The 23406-nt window shown below is 36.3% G+C and overlaps 2 protein-coding genes across 2 annotated transcripts; one reads left to right on the top strand and one right to left on the bottom strand.

Annotated features, from left to right (window-relative positions):
- The first annotated feature begins 17 nt into the window (after window positions 1-17).
- Window positions 18-10470, top strand: LOC142985664 (sorting nexin-16-like). Its single transcript, XM_076133970.1, has 2 exons — window positions 18-558; window positions 4771-10470. Exon 2 carries the CDS (start codon window positions 4783-4785, stop codon window positions 5575-5577), a length of 795 nt encoding a protein of 264 aa, XP_075990085.1. The 5' UTR covers window positions 18-558; window positions 4771-4782; the 3' UTR covers window positions 5578-10470.
- Window positions 10471-11304: 834 nt separating this feature from the next.
- Window positions 11305-23273, bottom strand: LOC142985658 (uncharacterized). Its single transcript, XM_076133963.1, has 13 exons — window positions 22983-23273; window positions 22164-22304; window positions 21676-21892; window positions 21093-21222; window positions 20406-20528; window positions 19619-19736; window positions 18291-18515; window positions 17504-17619; window positions 16766-16876; window positions 15911-16114; window positions 14662-14773; window positions 13728-13835; window positions 11305-12955 (listed from the first exon to the last, which is right to left on the bottom strand). Exons 1-13 carry the CDS (start codon window positions 23121-23123, stop codon window positions 12782-12784), a joined length of 1920 nt encoding a protein of 639 aa, XP_075990078.1. The 5' UTR covers window positions 23124-23273; the 3' UTR covers window positions 11305-12781.
- Window positions 23274-23406: the final 133 nt, after the last annotated feature.

The following is a 23406-nucleotide window of genomic DNA, read 5'->3' as shown; positions in this document are numbered from 1 at the left end:
ACCGACAGCTAACGTCGTGCGGTTACTACTTGTTTTACTTGTAAATCGGAAAGTAATTGACGTATCGAAGTAATTCTTTCACTAGTATTTTTTATTTTAAACAGAGAATATGCAGTCCTAATAGTCAAAATTAGTTAATATTCTTCATTCTGCATATAACAACAGCACGAAATAGAGATTCATAAACAAAAAATGTAGTGACTAAAAGCATTGTTTTGCTATCTCTTTTAGGTTTAACATAAAGAAAGAGATGTGAATTATTCATACGCTATTTTTTCGTAAGGTGAAAGGGTGCAACTTGAAAAAAAAAACTTTTGAAGAAACGAAACGTCAAAAGTCAAATAAATTTCATCAAAATCATCACTGTCGTTTATTTTACGATATATTGTTTATTGTTATCGTTATTTGAAACGCATGTTAAAATATATAATCTATGATAGTTGTTGCTTAATTTGTGTTACAAAATATGGTGCTATAGAGTTTTGAAGACGTTTTTTTAAAGACCTTAGTGTGCAGCCAACAATATGCTGTAAAGTGCTTCATATTTACGTCAAGCAAGTAAGTTATTGTATTGTAATTGGTTTGAAGGTCTCTTTTTATCAATGAGCTTAGCACTCCATACTTATATTTAGAATAATCACGCTTGATTTTTTCCCTGGAAAGTTAATACTGAAGATAAACATCCCTCTATTGTGTGTATATCTCATTTAATAGGGGGCGAGTTTATTACCGTTATCTGGGAACATATTCAAACTCCTTGTAGAGCTTCAGCTCTTAAAGACTGAAGAAAATAAAGTCAAACGTAGATTAAAAGTTGTATTCCCAAACTTAGGCTTTATTGTGGAAAATCAAAGTGAAAACATATATTGGGTTTAAATGTTTTGGATGCAGCATCCATATATATATCAGCAACCATTTAAAATATGTTTAAAACTCCATAAAAGGTGAATAAGAGTGTGTGTCACTCCTACACTCAAGTTAATTTAGATTCTGTAGTCACATAGCAATAACGAATTAAGTCCTAGTGACTTTACTGAAGTTTATTGGTCCTGTGAAGACATGTACACAAATAGGAAGTAATAAACCATTTACATCAAATCTACTTTAATTCCACTAAACACAAATAATGTATGAATTTGTATGTCTTACATGTGTAATAAGTAAATAACTTCACATTTATTTTTAAATGTATTTATATCTACACATTGTGAAGGCAGAAGGGCATAAAAGAAAACACTAATGTAATTCCTATGAAACAGAGCTTTTGCCATAATCCAGCACTCACTAAACTATGTGCTACCATAGAGAATATCTAATGTATAAAATTCTCGGGGCACAGTTTTCATTGCCATACTCCTCCGAAACGACTTGTCCAATTCTCATGAAATTTTGTGAGCGTATTGAGTAGGTCTGAGAATCGGCCAACATCTATTTTTCATACCACTAAGTGACACTACTTTTTTTTTTAATGTTTATGGCAAAACATGCTAGTTTTAATATAAAAATGTTGTAAAAAAACATATTTTATAAGCAAATTTATTCAATTTACTTCTAAATAAAGATCACAAAATGCTAAGTGACTTGATGACATAATTTACAAACCTGTTTTATGTATGTGACATTTAATGTTGTTATTATAGCTACCATTAAATTATATTAACTAATGTACAGTCAACCTGGGTAACTTTGAATAATCTATACTAATATTATAAAGCTGAAGAGTTTGTTTGTTTGATTGTTTGTTTGTTTGTTTGTTTGAACGCGCTAATCTCCGGAGCTGCTGGTCCGATTTGAAAAATTCTTTCAGTGTTGGATAGTCCATTTATCGAGGAAGGCTTTAGGCTATATATCATCACGCTACGACCAATAGGAGCAGAGTACCAGTGAAAAAAGTTACAAAAACGGGGAAAATTTGTGTGACGCAAGCGAAGTTGCGCATGTCAGCTAGTTTTTTCATATGAAACCAACACAATTGATAAAGATTCATTTTAGTTTTGCAAACTTTTATCAATTGTGTTGGTTTCATATGAAAAAATAATTGAAACTAGTTCAAATTCCCAAGTTCAATGTTACCCAAATGATTCAAAGTTACCCAAGTTGACTGTATAGTCACGACATTTAGTTTACTTATTAATTTACATAAAATTCATACATTCCTTGGTCTCTGCTTACCTTTATGGCAGGGGTTCACAACCTTTTCTTAGTCAGGGACCACTTTTATATAACTCTTGTTAGCAGGGACCACTATGTAACTATATTAAAAATAAAGTGTAATAATCGTCCTGAAAATTTAACAGTTTAAACCCTTTCACGGACCATATTTTGACTTTACGGACCACTGGTTGGGAACCATTGCTTTATGGGATCAAGGAGTGATTAATCAAAATTGTGACTCCAGGCTGTCATCTTCAAAGATCTTTGACAGTCGTTAACAGTAGTCAGAAGTCTGAAAGTCTGACAATCAGTCTTACAGAGAGATATTGTGTTACAACCCAGGTAACTGTGTTATGGAGGTCCGATAGGCAGTCGCTCCATGTAAAATACCAGTATCACCTGCATCCTGTGGGACTGCAGGCTGTCCGAACACAGTTGGAAGAAAGGCTAGGCTAATAGATTGTTAATACAGTTTAATGTCCATTGTATTCCTAGCATCGCTTTTATAGGAGTCATCATCATCGTTGGCCTGTGTCCATCTATTGCAGATGATTTAGGTGGCATCAGAAAGAGGAATATTTGTAACTAGCTGACCCGCGCAACTTCGCTTGCGTCATATAAGAGAGAATGGGTCATAATTTTCCCCGTTTTTGTAACATTGTTTACTGGTACTCTGCTCCTATTGGTCGTAGCGTGATGATATAAAGCCTATAGCCTTCCTCAATAAATGGGCTATCTAACACTGAAGAATTTTTCAAATCGGACCAGTAGTTCCTGAGATTAGCGCGTTCAAACAAACAAACAAACTCTTCAGCTTTATAATATTAGTATAGATGTAAAAACATCTTTGTTTGTGGCTTAAAACGCCTATGTGGGAGTAGAGTTTTACAATGAATACAAGTTAAACCACTAGGCATAGCTAGTATATAACACTATTTTTGTAGCAAATCCTTTTGTAGCTTTGTGTGTATTGTGTTCCTTACACAAATGATGAACAAAATGTGTGCAAACAATCTGATCAAACATATTTGTTCAGTACACTGCACCTGTTACCTTGATCGTAGACAGTATCTCACTTTGAATGTAAAATAATAAAGAATAAATAAATATTTTTGGAGAACTCACACACGGTCATCTGATTCCAAACTAAGCAGAGCTTGTACTGTAACCAGACAACTGATAAACATACTTATATACTTCTAAATACGTACTTATATAGATAAATATAATCTATACTAATATTATAAAGCTGAAGAGTTTGTTTGTTTGATTGTTTGTTTGTTTGAACGCGCTAATCTCAGGAACTACTGGTCCGATTTGAAAAAATCTTTCAGTGTTAGATAGCCCATTTATCGAGGAAGGCTATAGGCTATATAACATCACGCTACGGTCATTAGGAGCGGAGTAGCAACGAAAAATGTTACAAAAACGGGGAAAATTTTGACCCATTTTCTTAGGTGACGCAAGCGAAGTTGCGCGGGTCAGCTAGTATTGACTATATAAGTATATTATTGACTATCTTTTGTGGTAGTGTCTGTCAGAATCTGTATCTTTATTTTATACCGTTCTACGTATGGTCAGTAGAGCACAGAGATCTGCTTCATTTTGCAAAGGTTTCAGTCCTGAATAAGGGTAAATTATTTATTTAAGGCTTAACTCCTTCGTTTGGGGGGAGACCTTTGCCCTGCAGTGGGACAGTAATAGGTAAAAAAAGAATAGATCTTTGTTAAAAAAAATTGCGAGTGTTTTTTTTAGGATTGTTTTTATTTTAGGATTTAAGTAAATGTTGTATTGTTTGTGAACAAAACGAGTATTATTACGTAGAAATATCGAACCCACGACATAATTACGCATTAGTAGCACCTTAACCATTGCACCATGTTTGTAAGACTTAGAAATACTGAAACAATAACGATGAAATTTGTTTCTTCAATATTAATGTTTTGCCCGGGACCCGAAACTGAGACCACACGATCAAAATACCATATCTTACAATTAAAAATAAAAGTGTAATTAATTAATAAAGTAATTAATTAAAATTCCCACTTTCAAAAGAAAGTCAGCACTAAGTTATTCGAGATATCAAGGTCATTTCTCATTTAATTAACAAAGTAGAGCATTAATTAGTAAAAACTGTTTTATTATCATGTTGTTTACTTTTCAACTACCAGGCTGAGCGGTAGTGCTACTATTACGAAGTCCGGAGTTCGATTCCCGTGTCAACATTTTCTTTCGTCATTCATAATGGTCAGTTTAACGAAATATTTCGAGAACAATACTTGAAATGGGACAAGAAATATTTGCGAAATGGAGAAAACACCTTTGTTTGTTTGTCGTATGGTTAGTGGTCAACCTAGTGTCAGAGTTGTTCAAGCCGCCCGAGAGGCCTTTGACATGGCTTAACGACTGTTATCTTAGTAGACAACAGACCTTTTACGTGCCCTCCGAAGCACGAAGACGCGCAGCTCAAATACCACTATGCGGTCACCCATCTATGGAATGACCGCACCAACGGTTGCTTAACCCACAAATCGTTTACCGACCGGTGACACAACAACAACTTTACCACTCGTCTATTACAGCTTTAAAAATCTAACTATATTTTTTCCTTTTCAGACCCAGTACAAAATGGACATAGTACAAAACAAAAACCGCGATACAATGAACAACGAAATATCATCAACATCGAGTGAAGACAATCACGAACCGGTCAAACGGTACGCGAAATACAAGAAACACTACAACGATTCCACATCTGACACGGAATTCGAACCCCGTACCCGTACCATCCAAGCGAGAAACCACTACAAAAGTATGGGCAACCTAAACGAGAACTATCGAGACTTCAAAACTATTCAAAATAGTATCAGCAATATTGATTTAAGCTTGCATTCGGCTGATATAAAAAAGTTTGATTCATTACAAATTCCTATTGTTGGTTACGAAATAATGGAGGAGAGAGCTCGATTCACGATTTACAAGTTGAAAGTGGAAGATGACAACCGCGACCAGTCTTGGCTAGTCTTTCGAAGGTATACAGATTTCGTAAGACTATATTCTAGAATAAAGGCCGAACAACCAAATGTGAACCTTCCTTTGCCGGGAAAACGCTGGTTTAGGGACAATTTTGAGCCAGCATTTTTAGAAGAGCGAGTTAGAGGGTTGCAGATTTTCGTCAACGCAATTTTGGGTAAGTTGCCTAATCATCCTATTGTTAGGGAGTTTTTCTGTCTGGATGAGCCACCCCAAGTGTTTAGCTACCAGCCTGAAGTTCAGGCTGTGTACGGAGCCCTAGAAGATTCAATAACAACGTTAAAAATGCAGTTAAAGCAAAAAGATGCAACGATTATGCATCTGCAGAATCGTTTGGCTCAATTGGAAGGGAAGATGAAGAATTGTGCCAATTGTAGTCTAAATGTTTAGTTTTTTGTACAAAATTGAGACTTATATTGTTCAAGTTGATACAATTCGGGTCGGTTTTAATCGGCCTAGCGGTAAAATATGTGTAGATGAACACGATCGACACAAGCCCAACAAGTGAGTCGAGTCGGTTTTGTTGTTCGATCAATATTGCCGAACCGAATAGGTGTGAGAGACTACTAAAGTAAGAACAGTCAGAAATGGGTGTACAAATTTACAAAAGCATTTTTATCAATGATAGTGAAATTACTACTGCATATTAACTTCAAAGTAATTTTACAAGCTCTGCGCATTGTTTTTTGACCAATAGTAATAATTAAATAGATATTTTCATACAAAAAAGTAAGATTGAAAATGTGCCAGTATCAGTACACCTATGCATATTTCTGATGAGATAATTTAAACAGTTAAGACAGGAGGCGCCCATAGCCAGTTGCGTTCACCGGTCGATAAACGATCTGTGGGTTAAGCAACCGTTGGCGCGGTCATTCCATAGATGGGTGACCGCATAGTGGTATTTGAACTGGGCGTCTCCGTGCTTCGGAGGGCACGTTTAAAGTCGGTCCCGGTTGTTGTCTACTAAGATAACAGTCGTTAAGCCACGTCAAAGGCCTCTCGGGCGGCTTGAACAACTGACACTAGGTTGACCACTAACCATACGACAAACAAACAAACAACAGTTAAGAACCAACTTTAGTAGTGTTGTAAATTGCGAACATATAAGTCTCTATATAATATATTTTTTAAGTAATGTACAGTATTCCTTGTTTGTTTCACATTGTTACGAAATATTATATTTTTTTAAAGACTGGCTAAAATCACTGCATATAACAACTGTATATAATTTTAATTCGAAACGGTTATAGTAACTACCGTACATTTTTTTATTATAAAAAAAATATTTGCAAAAGTCTTGAAGGCCACCTAACAGTGTGTTGAGGTCAAGATATTTTTAAATTTTAACCTTTATAACATAATAATATGAAGAAATACTTTTTGACTGCTTCCGTGGCGCAGTGGTTTAGGTCACCACGCCGCTACGACCGTCGGGAGGTTGTGGGTTCGATTCCCATACGGTACAATTATTTGTTATACTCTCCCATACTATCCATACTAATATTATAAATGCGAAAGTAACCCTGTCTGTTACTCAATCACGCCTAAACTACTGAATCAATTTGCCCAAAATTTGGTATGGAGATATTTTGATATCCGAGAAAGGACATAGGCTACTTTTTACCCCGGGAAAATGACACATTCCCATGGGAAAATTCAAGTCGCGGGCAAAAGCTAGTTTTCATTAAAATATTTCATTTTATTTTAATTTAATTTAATAAACCAAAAATGTATTGTTTCAATGTATTCTTTAGTATTCTTTAGGTGCTTAGTTTGACAAATAAAATGTAATTTGCATTTAAATTTTATAAGGTACAAAATTATATTAAGTTAATTTGATAAAGCAGCTGATAAAATTTTCGGGAACAATGTTCATGATATGTTAAGTTTAGAGTTGTGGATAAGTCTCGGATAAACCTGGTAGATAAAGTTACGGCCTCCTTGGCGCAGTGGTTAAGAACAAAAGCTTATAAAAAGTAATAATAAAAGTTTATAATGTTAGCCATTTCTCGTTCGTTTTTGGTGTTTTAAATTTGACCACTATACAAGCAGGCTCAGAATAGATACTCGTGCTCATCACACAAATATTTGACGGACTATGGTTATTGCGGCAAAAGGCCCACATTTACCACTGCTTCAAAATATTAGGTCGGGGAAAAAGTCATTTCGCATTACAGTATGTATGAACTTGTAATAAAATCTCTTTGGCTTCAACAATCACAAATGAGTACACGGTTCATTAGGTTTCTTTCAGTGAGCTCGTGGGGTAACCAAATATCGAGCTTTTTTGTGTAGAGAAAAGATTTTATTACAAGTTCATACATACTATAATGCGAAAAGACTTTTTCCCCGACCTAATATTATTATATCTACTGTTAAAATTCTACCTGTTAATGTATCCGATACTTATCCAGGACCTTTAATATAGATTAGTGTTTGTTTCTTGTACATATTAATAACGCTTATTATTTTTAAAACTTTGTAATTTGGTCGCTCTAAAGCAGGGGCTCCCAACCTTTTCTTAGTCCGGGACCACTTTTATATTATTCTTGTTAGCAGGGACCACTATGTTAGTATATTCAAAACAAAGTTAGGTAATCATCCTGAAAATTTAAAAATATAAAATCGTTCGCGGTCCATATTTTCACTTCCACAGACCACTGGTTGGGAACCACTGCCCTAAAGGTATTTAAAATGAGCAATATTTTTTGAGCAATATGAGGTTTGGGCATTTTTTGTGTGTAAAGTTCCAAACTTGGTCAGCGTGGTGGACTCAAGGGTTAATTAAGGTCTAAGTACTCCTAACCTTATTCAAGAGACCATTGCCCAGCAGTGGGACAGGTAAAGAACATGTGTGGTTAGCAATATTACTTGTATTATGAACGAAATGTGTCTAAAATTAAATTACAAAATGTTGCCCATTTTAATACCTTCTATGATGATTTTCTATAACTTACTTTGAGTAAGCGATAGGTTAAATAACTATAGTAGGTTATTGAAACAAAGCTGCTTTTTATGTTAGTTTCGTACTGTATTTTTAGTTTTTAAATTCACATGTTCAAAGCATTTAATTTTCCATATTAATGTAACGGTAAAAATAAGTGTTTTTTTTGTATAAAAAATGTATTTTTCTAACACTAACTAGAGTACAAACAATGTGTATTCCTTTATATAAATGTAATAAATGAAATATTAATAGAATTGAATATGTATGTTGTAAAAGTCTATATACTAAAATCACTGACCGGTTTCTGAGGTACATTTAGCGGTAGTTTATCTATTCAATAACATTTTTTTTATAAGAGTTTAAACCCCTGCTGTCACTAAAGTAGAAGAATGAACTAATGCTGAAACAGGAGGGTATATTCCCGTTGTCCACCCCCTGCTTGTCCACCCCGGGTGGACAGAGACACAAATCTTTTAAAAAGTTCTCGGTGTCCACCCCTGGGGGACAGTGAGAATTAATTTTAAATTATTCCCGCTGGCCACCCCGGGTGGACAAAGACACGAGTTTCATATTACTACTCTCGATGTTCACCGCCGGTGGACAAAGCCACTGCTTAAATAAACATTCTCAATGTCCACGCTTGCTGGACTTAAAAACTTTGTAAAAGATTTGTGTCTCTGTCCACCCGGGGTGGACAAGCAGGGGGTGGACACCGGGAATATACCAAACAGGAGTAGGAGCTGCTATAGCTGCCGGTCATCAAGATCTAATTTTTGTAATAATAATAATAATATAAACTCTTTATTGTCCACATTAAAAATACAACAAATAAAAATAGAGAATCCTTAAATATAAATAAGATACTGATGAACAATCGGCGGCCTTATCGCACAAGGCAATCTCTTCCAGGCAACCATGGGATGGAGAGAGAAGTGTAGATGTAGAAAAGGGTAGAATTGTGTACAAGTAACATAAACTAAATACATGAGTAACATAAATAAAGGCAGGTCATTTTTGTATATGAATTTAAACGCTATTGAATAGATAAACTACCGTTAAATATACTCATAATAAATGTATCAATTTTTAATAATTTTTACTCTGAAAGAAATGTAGTTTTGAAAATGTTAGTGTTATTATAATATTGATATTCAGCTGCAAGATAATATAACTGAATAGTGCCCGGTTTCTGTGGTACATTTATCGGTAGTTTATCTATTCATACTGTTTCTTATATGAGTTTAAACGCTATTGAATAGATAAACTACCGCTAAATGTACCTCAGACACCGGGGTAGGTCATTACTGTGATAAAACGAAAATAATATAAATTTTATATTTTATAAGCAATAAATGTAAGTGCCTTAATGTAATGTGGACCATTTTTCATGTAGAAAATTTTGTTATTTTAGAAACTAGATTGTGGTTTATATTCGTGTTTTGTAAGGCTTGATTTTTTCTCTATTTCCTTCGGCAATTTTTCCTGAAAAGTATTCAAAAAGAGTTGTAAGATCAGAAAAGTATGTTAATGGTTATAATGATGTAGACTTACCCACTTATTCATAAAAATATATGAAGTTATGAAAGGCTTATAAAGAGTTGTTTCTTTCACTCCTTAGCGAAATGAAAAAGAGAAAACATATTAGTAGTTTTGTAACTGAAATAGGTTTATAGTGTGTTTATGAATAAGAGGGTAATACGTCTAGACTATTTCAGAATACTGCAGTCTTAGACCACAGGTCAGCATTAAACTAGGTATACACTAGGACATAGGCTCCCTACCTTTTATGGCCTAAAACCCTTGTAGCGACTCGCTACATACAGCGACATCTACGGGGACCAGCGCGCAACCAACCACCACGCGCAGAGTGACTGACGTCACAAGTCCTAGATCGCGCTATCGAAGTTTGCACTGCAACTGACTATATATACAAGTTCCCGACTACAACAGTCGGGCAGCCTAGGCCCACCAGGCATGATCACCTCGCCTGGTCGGAGGATCCTCCCTTTGTGTTGGAGGAACATGATATCACCTCGTTCCTCCACACCCTCTTAACAAGCTAAAAATAATGTCAGCGGCAAAAGTAAAATGATGAAATAAATAGGAAATCTGATGTTTTAGCTCGTTCTTACAGAGACAATACCAATAATCATTGAATACAACAAAAAATATAAAATGTCTAAAATAATTAGAAGTAATAATATTTGTAATCCGTCCAAACTGAATTTATATTGTTAAATTGAACATTATTTTTGTATGAAATTCTTTAAAAACCACAATCTTTAATTGTACATATTGCATGTTAAAATTGTTTAAATAAATAAAATTTTATATTATTTATCGGTATTTTTCTTTTACATCTATTGAAATAACAGCGAAATGAAAGATGCAATGTAGTTTGCTAGTTGCTACACATATATTTGGTTCGCCATTAATCGGTCTAGCCTAGCGGCAAAACCGAATATGTGTAGATGAACTCGATCGACACAAGCCGAACAAGTGAGTCGAGTCGGTTTTGTTGTTCGATCAATATTGCCGAACTGAATATGTGTAGCAAAGTCGCGTCGCTCAATTTACTATACAGGTACTTATATATAAACATACATGAAATTACGCCGTTTTCCCATAGGGGTAGGTCAGATCAGCCTTACCCCTATGGCCTATATACCTACCCCTACCTACTTATAATGACGCATTTTTCTTTAGGGGAAGACTCCGGAAGACAGAGACCAGAGAACGCCACTTAGTACGATCTTTACAAACTTCCCTTGCTTCATTCACATACATACATGTTGTCATACAGGACCGCCGGTTACGAGTAGCACCTGACCTTTTTACAAGACATCACCGATATGATCTGTGTATGTCTTTCTAGGGCGTGTCATCCCGGCGCGTTACCATTACACGTAAAAAATTATTAGTAACTAGCTGACCCGCGCAACTTCGCTTGCGTCACATAAGAGAAACATAATTTTCCCCGTTTTTGTAACATTTTTCACTGTTACTCTGCTCCTATTAGTCGTAGCGTGATGATATATAGCCTATAGCCTTCCTCGATAAATGGGCTATCTAACACCGAAAGTAGTTTCTGAGATTAACGCGTTCAAACAAATAAACAAACTCTTCAGCTCTATAATATTAGTAGTATAGATAAATAAAACACAATATAATATAATTATTATATTTATTTTGTAAATAAAATATACTTTATACATTGTCATAAGTTGCACTTGAATCTTAAATATACTTATTCATTTAAAGCCGTTGGAAAATACCGAAAGAAATCTTCAACAACTACCCTAGTACGAGACAGGGACAACGCTATCTCGGCATAACGCTATTTCATTTTTACAGTTAAATAATTGTTGTCTGTACTGTACACGTGTACAACACGCAACACTACATTTGTAGTGAAAGCACGAACAACAAGTCGATCCAAAAAGAAATACTATGTGTTAATCTAAGTTAAAAACTATATGTTATGTGTACAATATTTCCTGAAAATCCGTTGAGTAGTTTTGCATGAAAGAGTAACAAACATACTTACAAATCTTTTCGCTTTATAATATTAGTACAGTTTCTTTTATTCTCTACCTTCGCGATAAACCCAAGATCTACTAAACGAATTTTGGTACAGTTTTCACTAATAGATAGAGCAATTCCCAATGTGGATTTTTGTGTAAAATTATCTAATCCGGTAACCCTGGACGACAAAGGAGCGGGTCGCTTAATAATAAAGTTAATCAATAATATTTAAAGTTCCTTTCGGTCTTTTCCAACGATAATATAGCTTTTTAGTCACAAAGAAATATATTTTTTCTTATATAATAGACTTCTAGTCTAAAGACTTAAACTTCACTCATAATTTAACTTAGAATGTTATAATCAGTCCCATGTAATATAGGGCAAGCCTATTGCCATATACCGGGCACGTTAGTAAGTTTTTCTTACAATACAGGGTTCAAATATGAGGATAATTTCATTTGTTATTGAAAATAAAATAAATTTAATTTGAACAAATATTAAAAGTAAATAACCTGGTTTATAAGAAAAATATCGTTTGTGTACTTTTTATTATAGAAAAATTATTGTAGACATTTGTAGGATTTTCTCAAATCAAGAATCCCACTTAAATTTCATAATAAAACGACTATTATAAACACAACATACCTTTTTAACAATTCTGTCACTATTTCTCTTGATTTTTCTCAACTTGAGTAAACATTTCTCAGGAGGTTGATTTCAATTTGTCAATGTACAGTGGCCTAACTACATGCATAACTGCATGTAGGTGGCTTTTATCAACTGAGAAACATTTCTTCCATTCTCAAATTGAGAAAGTCTGCATTTTCAACCACAAATTGAACCCACCCAAAATCCATTAAACGACCATCTTATAAACACAACATTTCTCAAACATCTTGACATTTTTTCTCACGATTGTTTCTCATTCTCAAATTGAGAAAGCAGTACTTCACTCTCAAATTGAAAGAAACATATCTTCACACTATGAAATTAGGAGCTTTTAATATATCTCAAATTGAGAAAGTACATTTTCAATCTCAAATTGACCCCAAATTTCATAAAATCGACTATATAAACAAACAGTACCTTTTTCAATAATTCTCACAATATTTTCCTCTCTTAAGGTTTAGCGTCCATATACTCAACATGTCGTTTGGCCGGGAACACTTTGTGTACTCGTTTCTTATGTGTATATAGAGACGCTTTCTGTTTGAACGTCTGTTGACAGATATCACACGCTAGCGGCCGCTCCCCGGAGTGGATCACCTCGTGCTGCGTTAGCGCTTTCTTATCCTGGAAATAAAAATAGAATAAATAACATTGGATAACCTACACAAGGTCATTTGATTCCAAACTAAACAGAGCTTCTACTATAGCAAGCAAATCTATCCTAATATTATAAAGCTGAAGAGTTTGTTTGTTTGTTTGAACGCGCTAATTTCGGGAACTACTGGTCAGATTTGAAAAATTCTTTCAGTGTTAGATAGCCCATTTATCGAGGAAGGCTATAGGCTATATATCATCACGCGACGACCAATAGGAACCGAGTACCAGTGAAAAATGTTACAAAAACGGGGAGAATTGTGATTCTCTTATGTGACGCAAGCGAAGTTGCGCGGGTCAGCTAGTAACTGATAAACATACGTATATACGTCTAAATACATAAGTACTAAAATATTAGTACAAATCGATAAATTAACGACCAGATACTCGTGTTCATCACACAAAGATTTGTCACGGGTGGGATTGGTATCCACCACACGCGGCGCTACGGGTATTGCGGCGAGGTGATCACATTAACCACTGCGCCAAACAAATAGTATGAACACACTAATTAAATTTGGCGAGTTTCTGGTAGACTACTTCTGAGCCAAGCCCCCTTAGGGGTGGATTACTAAAGAATCCTTTCTTAGGTGGTGTCTTCATCATAAAAGACACCCCTTGTCCAAATTTCTTGTTTCTAACTTCTATAGTTTAGGTTCTGCGATGATTGTCAGTCAGCAAATCAGTCAATTAGTCAGTCAGGACAATTAATTTTATATGTTTAGATAGATAGTTTACTCACAGTGAATCCTTTCCCACACACTTGACACACATGGTTCCTCGGCTTCTCTTTCTTATCACCGTGTACTCGCATCATGTGCTTCTCTACATTTGCTCGAGATGCTATTGGCTGTGAATAAATATAACAAATGTTGATCAGTGGGTCTCAAATCTTTTTAGAAATGGTTTCTTGCATGCATATGCAAAGTCCCCAATGAACCAAAGTGGTGGACTTTGCATATGCATGCCTATCCCCCCTCTAGTTCTTTAAACCCTTGCCTAGCAGTGGGACAGTCACGTTCTAAGAGCTAAAGCGTATTGGTGACTTGTCATCGTGGCTATTTCGTCATTCTTAGGGCGTCCATAAATTACGTCCGGTCCCAGCAAATATCATGCATATTTTATAAACAAACAAGGAAACCCACAATTTTTTTTAAATCTTTGTAAAATTCAGGGTATTACAAAACTAAAAAACACACACCTCACGTAATTTATGGACGCCCCTTTATCAAGCTATGGAGATCCACTTTAAGACGTGACAAAGGGTTTTTATCAACAAACAACTATTAAACTTGTGTCGGTGATTAAAAAGTGCATCTAAAATGCTTATGCTATACATTTTCGTTATAATTGTTAATATATCTAAATAGTATGTATTTAGAATATATAAGTATGTTTAGCATTTATTATGTTACAGTACAAGCTCTGCTTAGTTTATGTCCAAAAATATATTATATTTAAATAAAATGTATAAAAGTCTGAAACATTAAATTAGGCAAACATTTTTGCTATGGTAGGCTCTCTACTAATTTGATGGACTATAACCTAACCTAACCCAACCCGCACTTGGCCAGCGTGGTGGACTCAAGGCCTAACCCCTCCCTCATTACGGGAGGAGACCCTTGCCCAGCAGTGGGACATTAATGGGTTAAATTTATTTATAAATTTATTATTACCTTATCACAGACGGGGCATTTGTGTGAGGTCTTCCCTAGATGTTGATAGTTGAAGTGGTCCTGCATCGCTTCTTTTGTGGGGTAGCCCTTGTTGCACATCGGACATGGGAATCTGTAAGTAAATAGAGAAATTATTTCAATCTATACTAATATAATAAAGCATAAGAGTTTGTTTGTTTGTTTGAACGCGCTAATCTCAGGAACTACTGGTCCGATTTGAAAAATTATTTCAGTGTTAGATAGCCCATTTATCGAGGAAGGCTATAGGCTATATATCATCACGCTACGACCAATAGGAGCAGAGTACCAGTAAAAAATGTTACAAAAACGGGGAAAAATTTCGCCCATTCACTTATGTGACGCAAGCGAAGTTGCGCGGGTCAGCTAGTTATTTCAATAAGTAATATATTTTGATGCCATTTGCCAACCAATATAAGATAGTATTTTAAGAACTTCGGAGGTCTCAAATAGCTTCGCATGATGAGAAAGTTGGTGGTGGCAATATTAAAACGGCTTAACCTAACTAGCCAATGAAACGTATGAAAAAAAAATTGTATATAATGGGTTTTTAAAAATTTTAATTTATTGTTAAACAAGTATGTATTTAGAAGTATATAAGTATGTTTATCAGTTGTCGGGTTACAGTACAAGCTCTGTTTAGTTAGTAATCAGATGACCATGAGTGAGATCTTCGAAAATGACAGCCGGAACCCGCAATTAAACGTGTCTTCCGAAACATGGAAGAACTCGATATATATAAGATGGTCACCCATCCACAGAACAACCTCGACAAGCGTAACTTAACCTCAGATCGTTACGTGCGACTGAACTTACTTGAAGACCTGGTCTTGTGCTAATTTACCTTTATTGCTTGGATAGGGTCCTTCTAGTAGCTAAAATATGGCCGCTGTTGCCATTTAATACTCTAATGGACCCTATCAGTAGATTCTAAGGACCCCTCTAGTATCATAAATAACTTGGGGGCCCTACAAAACTACTAAGGGGTCCTATAATTTACATAGGAGCCCAAAAAAATTACTTGGGGTCCTATAAATTACATAGGCGCCCTGTAAAATAACTTGGGGGCCCTATAAACTGACTTTGGGGCCCTATCATTTACTCGAGGGCCCTATAAATTGACTTGGGGGCCCTATAAATTACCTGGAAGCTCCATAAAATGCATCGAGGGCCCTACAAAATTACTTGGGGGCCCATCAAAGACACTATGGTCCTATATAAAGCGACTCACTTGAAGACCTGGTCGCTGGCGTGCGCCCGGGAGTACTTGAGGTGCGCCTGGTAGGTGGCCAGGTGAGAGAATATCTTGTTGCAGTCCACGCACTCGATGCGGTTCTTGTTCTCGTGCCGCTGGATGTGGTACTTCAGTTGTATCACGCGGACCATCTTGTGGCAGATCGGACACTCTTCTCTAGGTAAAGGACCTTCGTGGAGTCTGGAAACACAAAAAATATAATTTTAAACAGCGCAGAGATCCCGGGTTCGACTACCGAGTCGGATAAAGGGTCTTTTCTAAATTATATTAGATTAGTTTCTGCTCACAATTTTATTTGTCCTTACAAAATGATTAACAAGGGGGTAAAAAGTTCATAAATATTAATTCAGGTCTATCTCTGCATCAAAAATTTAACAATATTAGTTAATAGTATTTACGTGAAAGAAATTTTAGTAAAACTAGCGGAATACCCCGACTTCGCCAGAGTTATAATTGCATCATTAAAACTAGCAAATACTAGTATCTGCCCGCGACAACGTCTACATGAATAGGTTTCCGGGGTAAGTATCCTATGTGTTAATCAAGGTTATAAACTGTTTTAGTGCCAAATTGCATCAAGATCTGTCTAGTAATATTTTCGTATGATAAACATTTTTGACCTATTTTTGTCAGATTAATAGATAAACAAAGATTTTCCCTCTTATTCATTAAATTATATAAAGTTATGAAAAGCTTATAAAGTGCTTTGTTTCTTTCACTCCTTAGCGAAATGAAAAAGAGAAAACATAGTAGTTTTTTAACTAAAATAGGTTTATAGTGTGTTTATGAATAAGTGGGATAGTATAGTGGGTTTTTTATAGATATAATTACCTAAGATGTGTAGTAAGTGTTGTCCTATTAACAAATCTTTTTTTACAATGGTCGCACTGTAATCCTTCTCTATGGTATCTGTCGACGTGGTTTTTACGGGCACGAGAGTTCCTGAAACAAACACATTATTTATTATTATAGATAAAATTAACTGACCAGCGCAACTTCGCTTGCGTCACGTAAAAGAGAATGGGTTATTATTTTGACCGTTTTGTAACATTTATACTGGTTCCTAATGGTTATAGCGTGATGTTATATAGCCTATAGCCTTCCTTAATAAATAGGCTATCCAATCTTCAAAGAATTTTTAAATTCGCACTAGTAGTTTCTGAGATTAGCGCGTTCAACCAAACAAACTCCAAAATTGTATATTAGTATGGATGGATTTTATAAAAAGCTCTTGCCTTCGACTACATTTCATCAAAATCTATTGTCATTTTTGTGTAAAAAGTTAACAAACACACATCGATTCTCACAAACTTTCGCATCTATAAGATTAGTAGCATGTATTAGGTCGGGGAAAAAGTCTTTTCGCATTATAGTATGTATGAACTTGTAATAAAATCTCTGTGGCTTCAAGAATCACAAATGAGTACACGGTTCATTAGGTTTCTTTCAGTGAGCTCGTGAGGTACCCAAATATCGAGCTTTTTTGTGTAGAGAAAAGATTTTATTACAAGTTCATACATACTATAATGCGAAAAGACTTTTTCCCCGACCTAATATTTATGTACTTACTTAAAGAACATATCGCACTCCAAGCACTGGTACCCTTCTATAGTAGTCTTGGACAGTAACTTGCGTAGATCACCTGGTTTCACTGGCGTCGTATCTTTATCCTTTTTCTTTCTGTTCTGGAGGAAAGAGAGAGAGTATATTAGAGTAGCTTGTAACGCTCACCGGTCGGTAAAATTTTTTGATTCCATCTCTGAGGTAAAGCTAGGGTTGCTAAGGTTGTGATGTGGATGGGTGACCATCTTACACATTTCGGGTTCCTCCAAATTTTGGAAGGCGTGTTATTGTGGGTACTGTCATTTTCGAAGATTTTCGACAGTCGTTAACAATAGTCAGAAGCTTGAAAGTCTGACAACCAGTCTTACCGAAGGGTATCGTGTTATAACTCAGGTAACTGTGTTGTGGAGGTCAGATAGGCAGTCGCTCCATGTAAAACACTGGTATTCAGCTGCATCCGGTGAGACTGGAAGCCGACTCTAACATAGTTGGAAGAAAGGCTACACTAAAGACCGGTACTGAGAGCAGATTGATTGATTTAAATCTGTAGCGGGTTGCGGACTCACTGGGACTAGTGGAAATCAATTTCCGACGCACTGGAACTCATCACTGTTTTGTTTGTTTGTCGTATGGTTAGTGGTCAACCTAGTATCAAAGTTGTTCAAGCTGCCCGAGAGGCCTTTGACATTAACTGGCACCCCCACCCCTAAGATAAGATAAGAAGACCTCGTTCCTCCACAAATCTTTTCTTTTGAGATCTTGGGTCTGAAATGGTCGTTGTTGGTCCATATACCTTAGAGAGCGGCAGGGAGGCGGGCGTGTCGCCTATCTTGATGACGGCGGTGGGCGGCGGCTTGTTGAGGTGCAGCTTGACGTGGTGCTGCATCAGCTTGTGGCTGTACTCCGAGTGAGCGCACAGCTTGCAGCTATAGCGCAGGTAGTGGGAGTCCGTGTGCGCTGACAGCTTGCTCTCTGATATGTAGCTGTAGCAGACCTTGCATGCTACTTGACCGGGCTTCTGCAGAAAGAAAAAGAGAATTAAAATTGTGTTTTATACAGGGTGTCCCAGAAATCAAGGTCAAGCCGAAACGTCGTGTGATGTGGGGCGATGTGTTAATAGTAACAGCTGTCTTTGAGAAAAAGAAATTAAAATATTATATATTAGGTCGGGGAAAAAGTCTGTTAGCATTATAGTATGTATAAACTTGTAACGAAATCTGATCTCTACACAAAAAAGCTCGATATTTGGGTACCTCACGAGCTCACTGAAAGAAACCTAATGAACCGTGTACTCATTTGTGATTGTTGAAGCCAAAGAGATTTTATTACAAGTTCATACATACTATAATGCGAAAAGACTTTTTCCCCGACCTAATATTATACAGGGTGTCCCAGAACTCAACATCAAACATAAACGGGGTGCGTTGTAAAACGCCAATGGCCAATGGAAATAACTGCCTTTGAGTCGTATAGTTATAATTATAAAATAAATATCATTGGACAACTCACACACGGTCGTCTGATTACAAACTAAGCAGAGCTTGTACCGTAACCAGACAACTGATAAACATACTTATATACTTGTAAATACATACTTATACAGGGTGACGATTTAACTACCTCCATCCTTTTAGCAGGTGAATCAGACCACGACATACTACCATTATCGCCAAAAAAAAATAATACCTTAATTTTTTGCACATTTCGTAGGAATTCGAGATGATTATTATACACTTTATCTCGATATAGTGCAAAAATAAAATGTAAAACTGCGTCTGATATGTTATATGCTATCAATACTACACCACCTTGGAGTAGCGCAAGTAATTAAATCGGCACCCTGTATAGATACACTAGCTGACCCGCGCAACTTCGCTTGCGTCACATAAGAGAGAATAGTCAATAATTTTCTCAGTTTTTGTAACATTTTATACTGTTACTCTGATCCTATTGGTCGTAGCGTGATATATAGCCTATAGCCTTCCTCGATAAATGGGCTATCTAACACTGAAAGAATTTTTCGAATCGGACCAGTAGTTCCTGAGATTAGCGCGTTCAAACAAACAAACAAACTCTTCAGCTTTATAATATTAGTATAGATTGTTCCTAAGTAATACTTACAGCACTATGAGCGGACACGAAATGGTCTTCAACCTGTTGTTGAGTATAAAACCCAATGATACACAGTTCACACTTGTATGCAGAGCCCGCGTATTGCACCTTCAGTTTAGCCTCCTCTCTGAAACAAATACATATTTATTAGTAAACTAACTTTTGATTGTGACTCCGTGTGAGTCGACTGAAGTAATATTCGACTGCCTCCGTGGCGCAGTGGTTTAGGTCACCACGCCGAAAACCATTGCGTCGGGAGGCTGTGGGTTCAATTCCCACACGGAACAATTATTTGTGCGATCCACAAATAATTGTTTCGGGTCTGGTTGTACTTTGCGTCCGTTGTTTGTATGTTTGTAAAAGTCTCCGCTGCACAAGAGCAATTCTTAGTGCGGGAGTTGTCTTTTTAAAACGAATTGAATTTTTTTTTTTATGGTTTATTGCTTAAATGCCTAACATTTCGGCGCAGGTTGCACTGAAACTAAAACATAAGGGTGGATGAATATTCATCCGCCTCATATACACGAAGTCCGCCTGCGACCACAGCGAGAGCAACCTGCGCCGAAACGTTAATGTTATGACATGTGTTCGCGTTAATTCCCGTATCTATACATGTTCATAGGTAAATAGTAACCCTCTTATTCATAAAAATATATGAAGTTATGAAAGGCTTATAAAGAGTTTTGTTTCTTTCACTCCTTAGCGAAATGAAAAAGAGAAAACATATTATAGTAGTTTTTTTAACTAAAATAGGTTTATAGTGTGTTTATGAATAAGAGGGTTAGATTTTAGTTACCTTGCAGCAAGCATATCCGCGTCACTCATATACTCAGTAATAAAGGCAGCTTTCGGTTCTTTGTAGTCCTTCCTGTCTTTATGACACAGGATCACCGTTTCCAACTTAGGCGTTTGTAGTGGTCTGTAAAAAATAAAATATTTTAAGTAATATCCCACCTTTAATTACAGTAAATTAGTGAATAAAAGTGAACCCAATACACTAACCAAACCACAGAAGTAGTCTTTATAACTCTTGAAATATAATAATATTATACGCGGGAATCGAAGCAACGAGCTCCCGACACAATGATAGTGGCGTGACGACCACTTCAACCACTGCGTCATAGAGGCCGTCAATTATTTATTTATTTAGTTATTCATCCTTACAACTATCAATAATTAACTATTAACGTAATAATATAATACTGCTTCTTCTTATCGTATGGTTAGTGGTCAACCTGGTGTCAAAGTTGTTCAAGCCGCCCGAAAGGCCTTTGACGTTGCTTAACAACTGTTATCTTAACTGACAACAACCGGGACCGACTTTTTACGTACCCTCCGAAGCACGGAGACGCCCAGTTCAAATACCACTATGCGGTCACCCATCTATGGAATGATCGCGCCAAGATATGCTTAACCCACAGATCGTTTACCGACCGGTGAGCGCAACTGGCTATGGGCGCCTCAATATAAATTAAGTACTTACTCTATGGTCAGATGTGGCATCTCCCCTTTGACTTGAGTGAGGGTGTCAGTAGAGGAGACTAACGCATCAGTACCGACCACTATGTGGGACATGACACCAGTCACTGGGTTCTCTAACACTATCTCCGGCACTGAAACAAAAAAATATGTATTTAACAACTAACTATACTCAGGCCATTTCAAACGTGCAAGTAACTAAGTCATGTCATTTTATCGGGACCGACTTTTTACGTGCCCACGACGCACGGAGTCGCTCAGTTCAAATACCACTATGCGGTCACCCATCTATAGAATAACCGCGCCAAAGGTTGTTTTACCCACAGATCGTTTACTGACCAGTGAGCACAACTGGCTATGAGTGCCTTAACTAATCCTACTAATATTATAAATTCGAAAGTTTGTGAGTTTGAATGGATGTCTGTTACTCTTTCACGCAAATACTACTGAACTGATTACCATGAAATTTGTTAAGTAGGTAGCTGGAGACCCAGAATAACACACTTTTTACTTTTTATCCCGGAGTTCCCAAGGGATCGGGATTTACACGCGGACGAAGTCACGGGTGGCCTTTAGTATTTACTGACCTTCCAATATATGGTCATCAATATCCAAATTAATATTATCTCGGACTGCCTGAGCGACATCGTAATGTTCGTTCTTGACACACTGAGCGGTACTGATAGATATATACTGCTGTTCTTCCGGGGCACTTGAGAAATCAAAGTATATCTTGTCGTAGTCAGTCTTTGTTAGCATTTCTAGGCAGGAGAGCGATTGTGACATGTATGTGTGGTCCATACTCTGAAACAAACATAAAAGACTGTTTAATACATGTGAGTCAGTGTAATGCAGCCTAAATATAAGGGTACAAGGTTCGAGAAACTTTAAAATATCCATCTTGTCTCCACAGTAGTGTACATTTGGTAATTTAGTTCTTTAATAAATGGTAAGATCTACAAATCCAAGATCCTTAAACACAAAATCTAGGTGTATATAATGGCTGTTATGTTAAAAATTAATAAAAAATCATTATAATCATTTAATTAACTGTGCACAAAGTATTAGGACTTACCTCCTGACTTCTGCTCAGCGCCAGCACCCTCAAATGTTCCTGAGCACTGTGTGCCTGCCATTTGAACTTCAAGAACCTCTTCATCAGAGCCAGGCATTCCCAACATATTAGATTCTCTAACTCCTGAAGATTGTCTCCAAACTGAAAACATATTTATCACATATATTATGTAAATATGTAGTATTTTTTTTACCCATTACTGTCAACAAGGGTCTCCTCCCAAACGAGGGGGAGGGATTAGGCCCTGAGTACACCACGCTGGCCAAGTGCGGGTTGGGGACTTTGCATGCCCTCAATAAATGTTAACAAATTTTAGGCATGCAAGGTTTCCTCACGATGCTTTCCTTCATACATAATATACCCGAAGGTGCTGCTTATTATTCTTTATTATAAATTTAAACAAAAAATCGAGGTACACACGGCTTCACGGAAAAATTGGTCAAACTTGGCCAGACTCTCTGCTGAAACTCTTTTCGCTCAATATTCAGTTCATTATCATCGCTAAAAGAATCCATGGTATTTTGTTACATCGCAATTATTCATGCTTAAAAAAATACTACATTATTCGTATTTAATTCTAACAAATTTGAACAGCATTTTCAAGAAAACAATGCGTATTCCCACGGAAGTAAAACATTTTTGGAATCGATCCAGTAGTTGAGTGAATTTAAAACATTCAGACAAACTCGATACACTTTTATTTTAATTAGCATTTGCTTATTTATTAGCCATTGAACACACCGCGGCCTTCCCCATTTACGTAATTATCATTTTCCAAAGTTTCACTGCTGTAAAAAAGTTTTCAAAATTTCAACTTACTCGGTCTCCCGCGAAATCGTACATCAGCAATTTAAATATTTGGTGGACTTGAGGCATATTATTTAAAAGAAATAAATCTCTATCCGTGCTCAGACATGTACTGCACATAGTTCTATAACCAGTATCGACGTCTTGCTCCATTGTATTTGTTATAAAACTATTTTATAACTTATTCAAAACAAATAATTTGTTATGATTAATTTTCGTATCACAACAAAAAGTAATACTCCCATGTAAAATAGACGAAAATTGATGAAGAACGTTTCACTGCACTGCGACACCACAAAATGGCTTCTTTACCAAGTGTTGCAAATTTAAAATTCTTATTTCCGTTCTTGATTGAAAACTTTTCTTTGAATTATTTTGCAGTTTTCACTCGATAAGGCAGAATATTATCAATAATTTACTTTTCAAGAACGTAATT

The sequence above is a fragment of the Anticarsia gemmatalis genome, chromosome 30 (assembly GCF_050436995.1).
Source record: "Anticarsia gemmatalis isolate Benzon Research Colony breed Stoneville strain chromosome 30, ilAntGemm2 primary, whole genome shotgun sequence".
NCBI classification, from domain to species: Eukaryota; Metazoa; Arthropoda; class Insecta; order Lepidoptera; family Erebidae; genus Anticarsia; species Anticarsia gemmatalis.
This window is presented reverse-complemented; position numbering and strand designations above follow the sequence as displayed.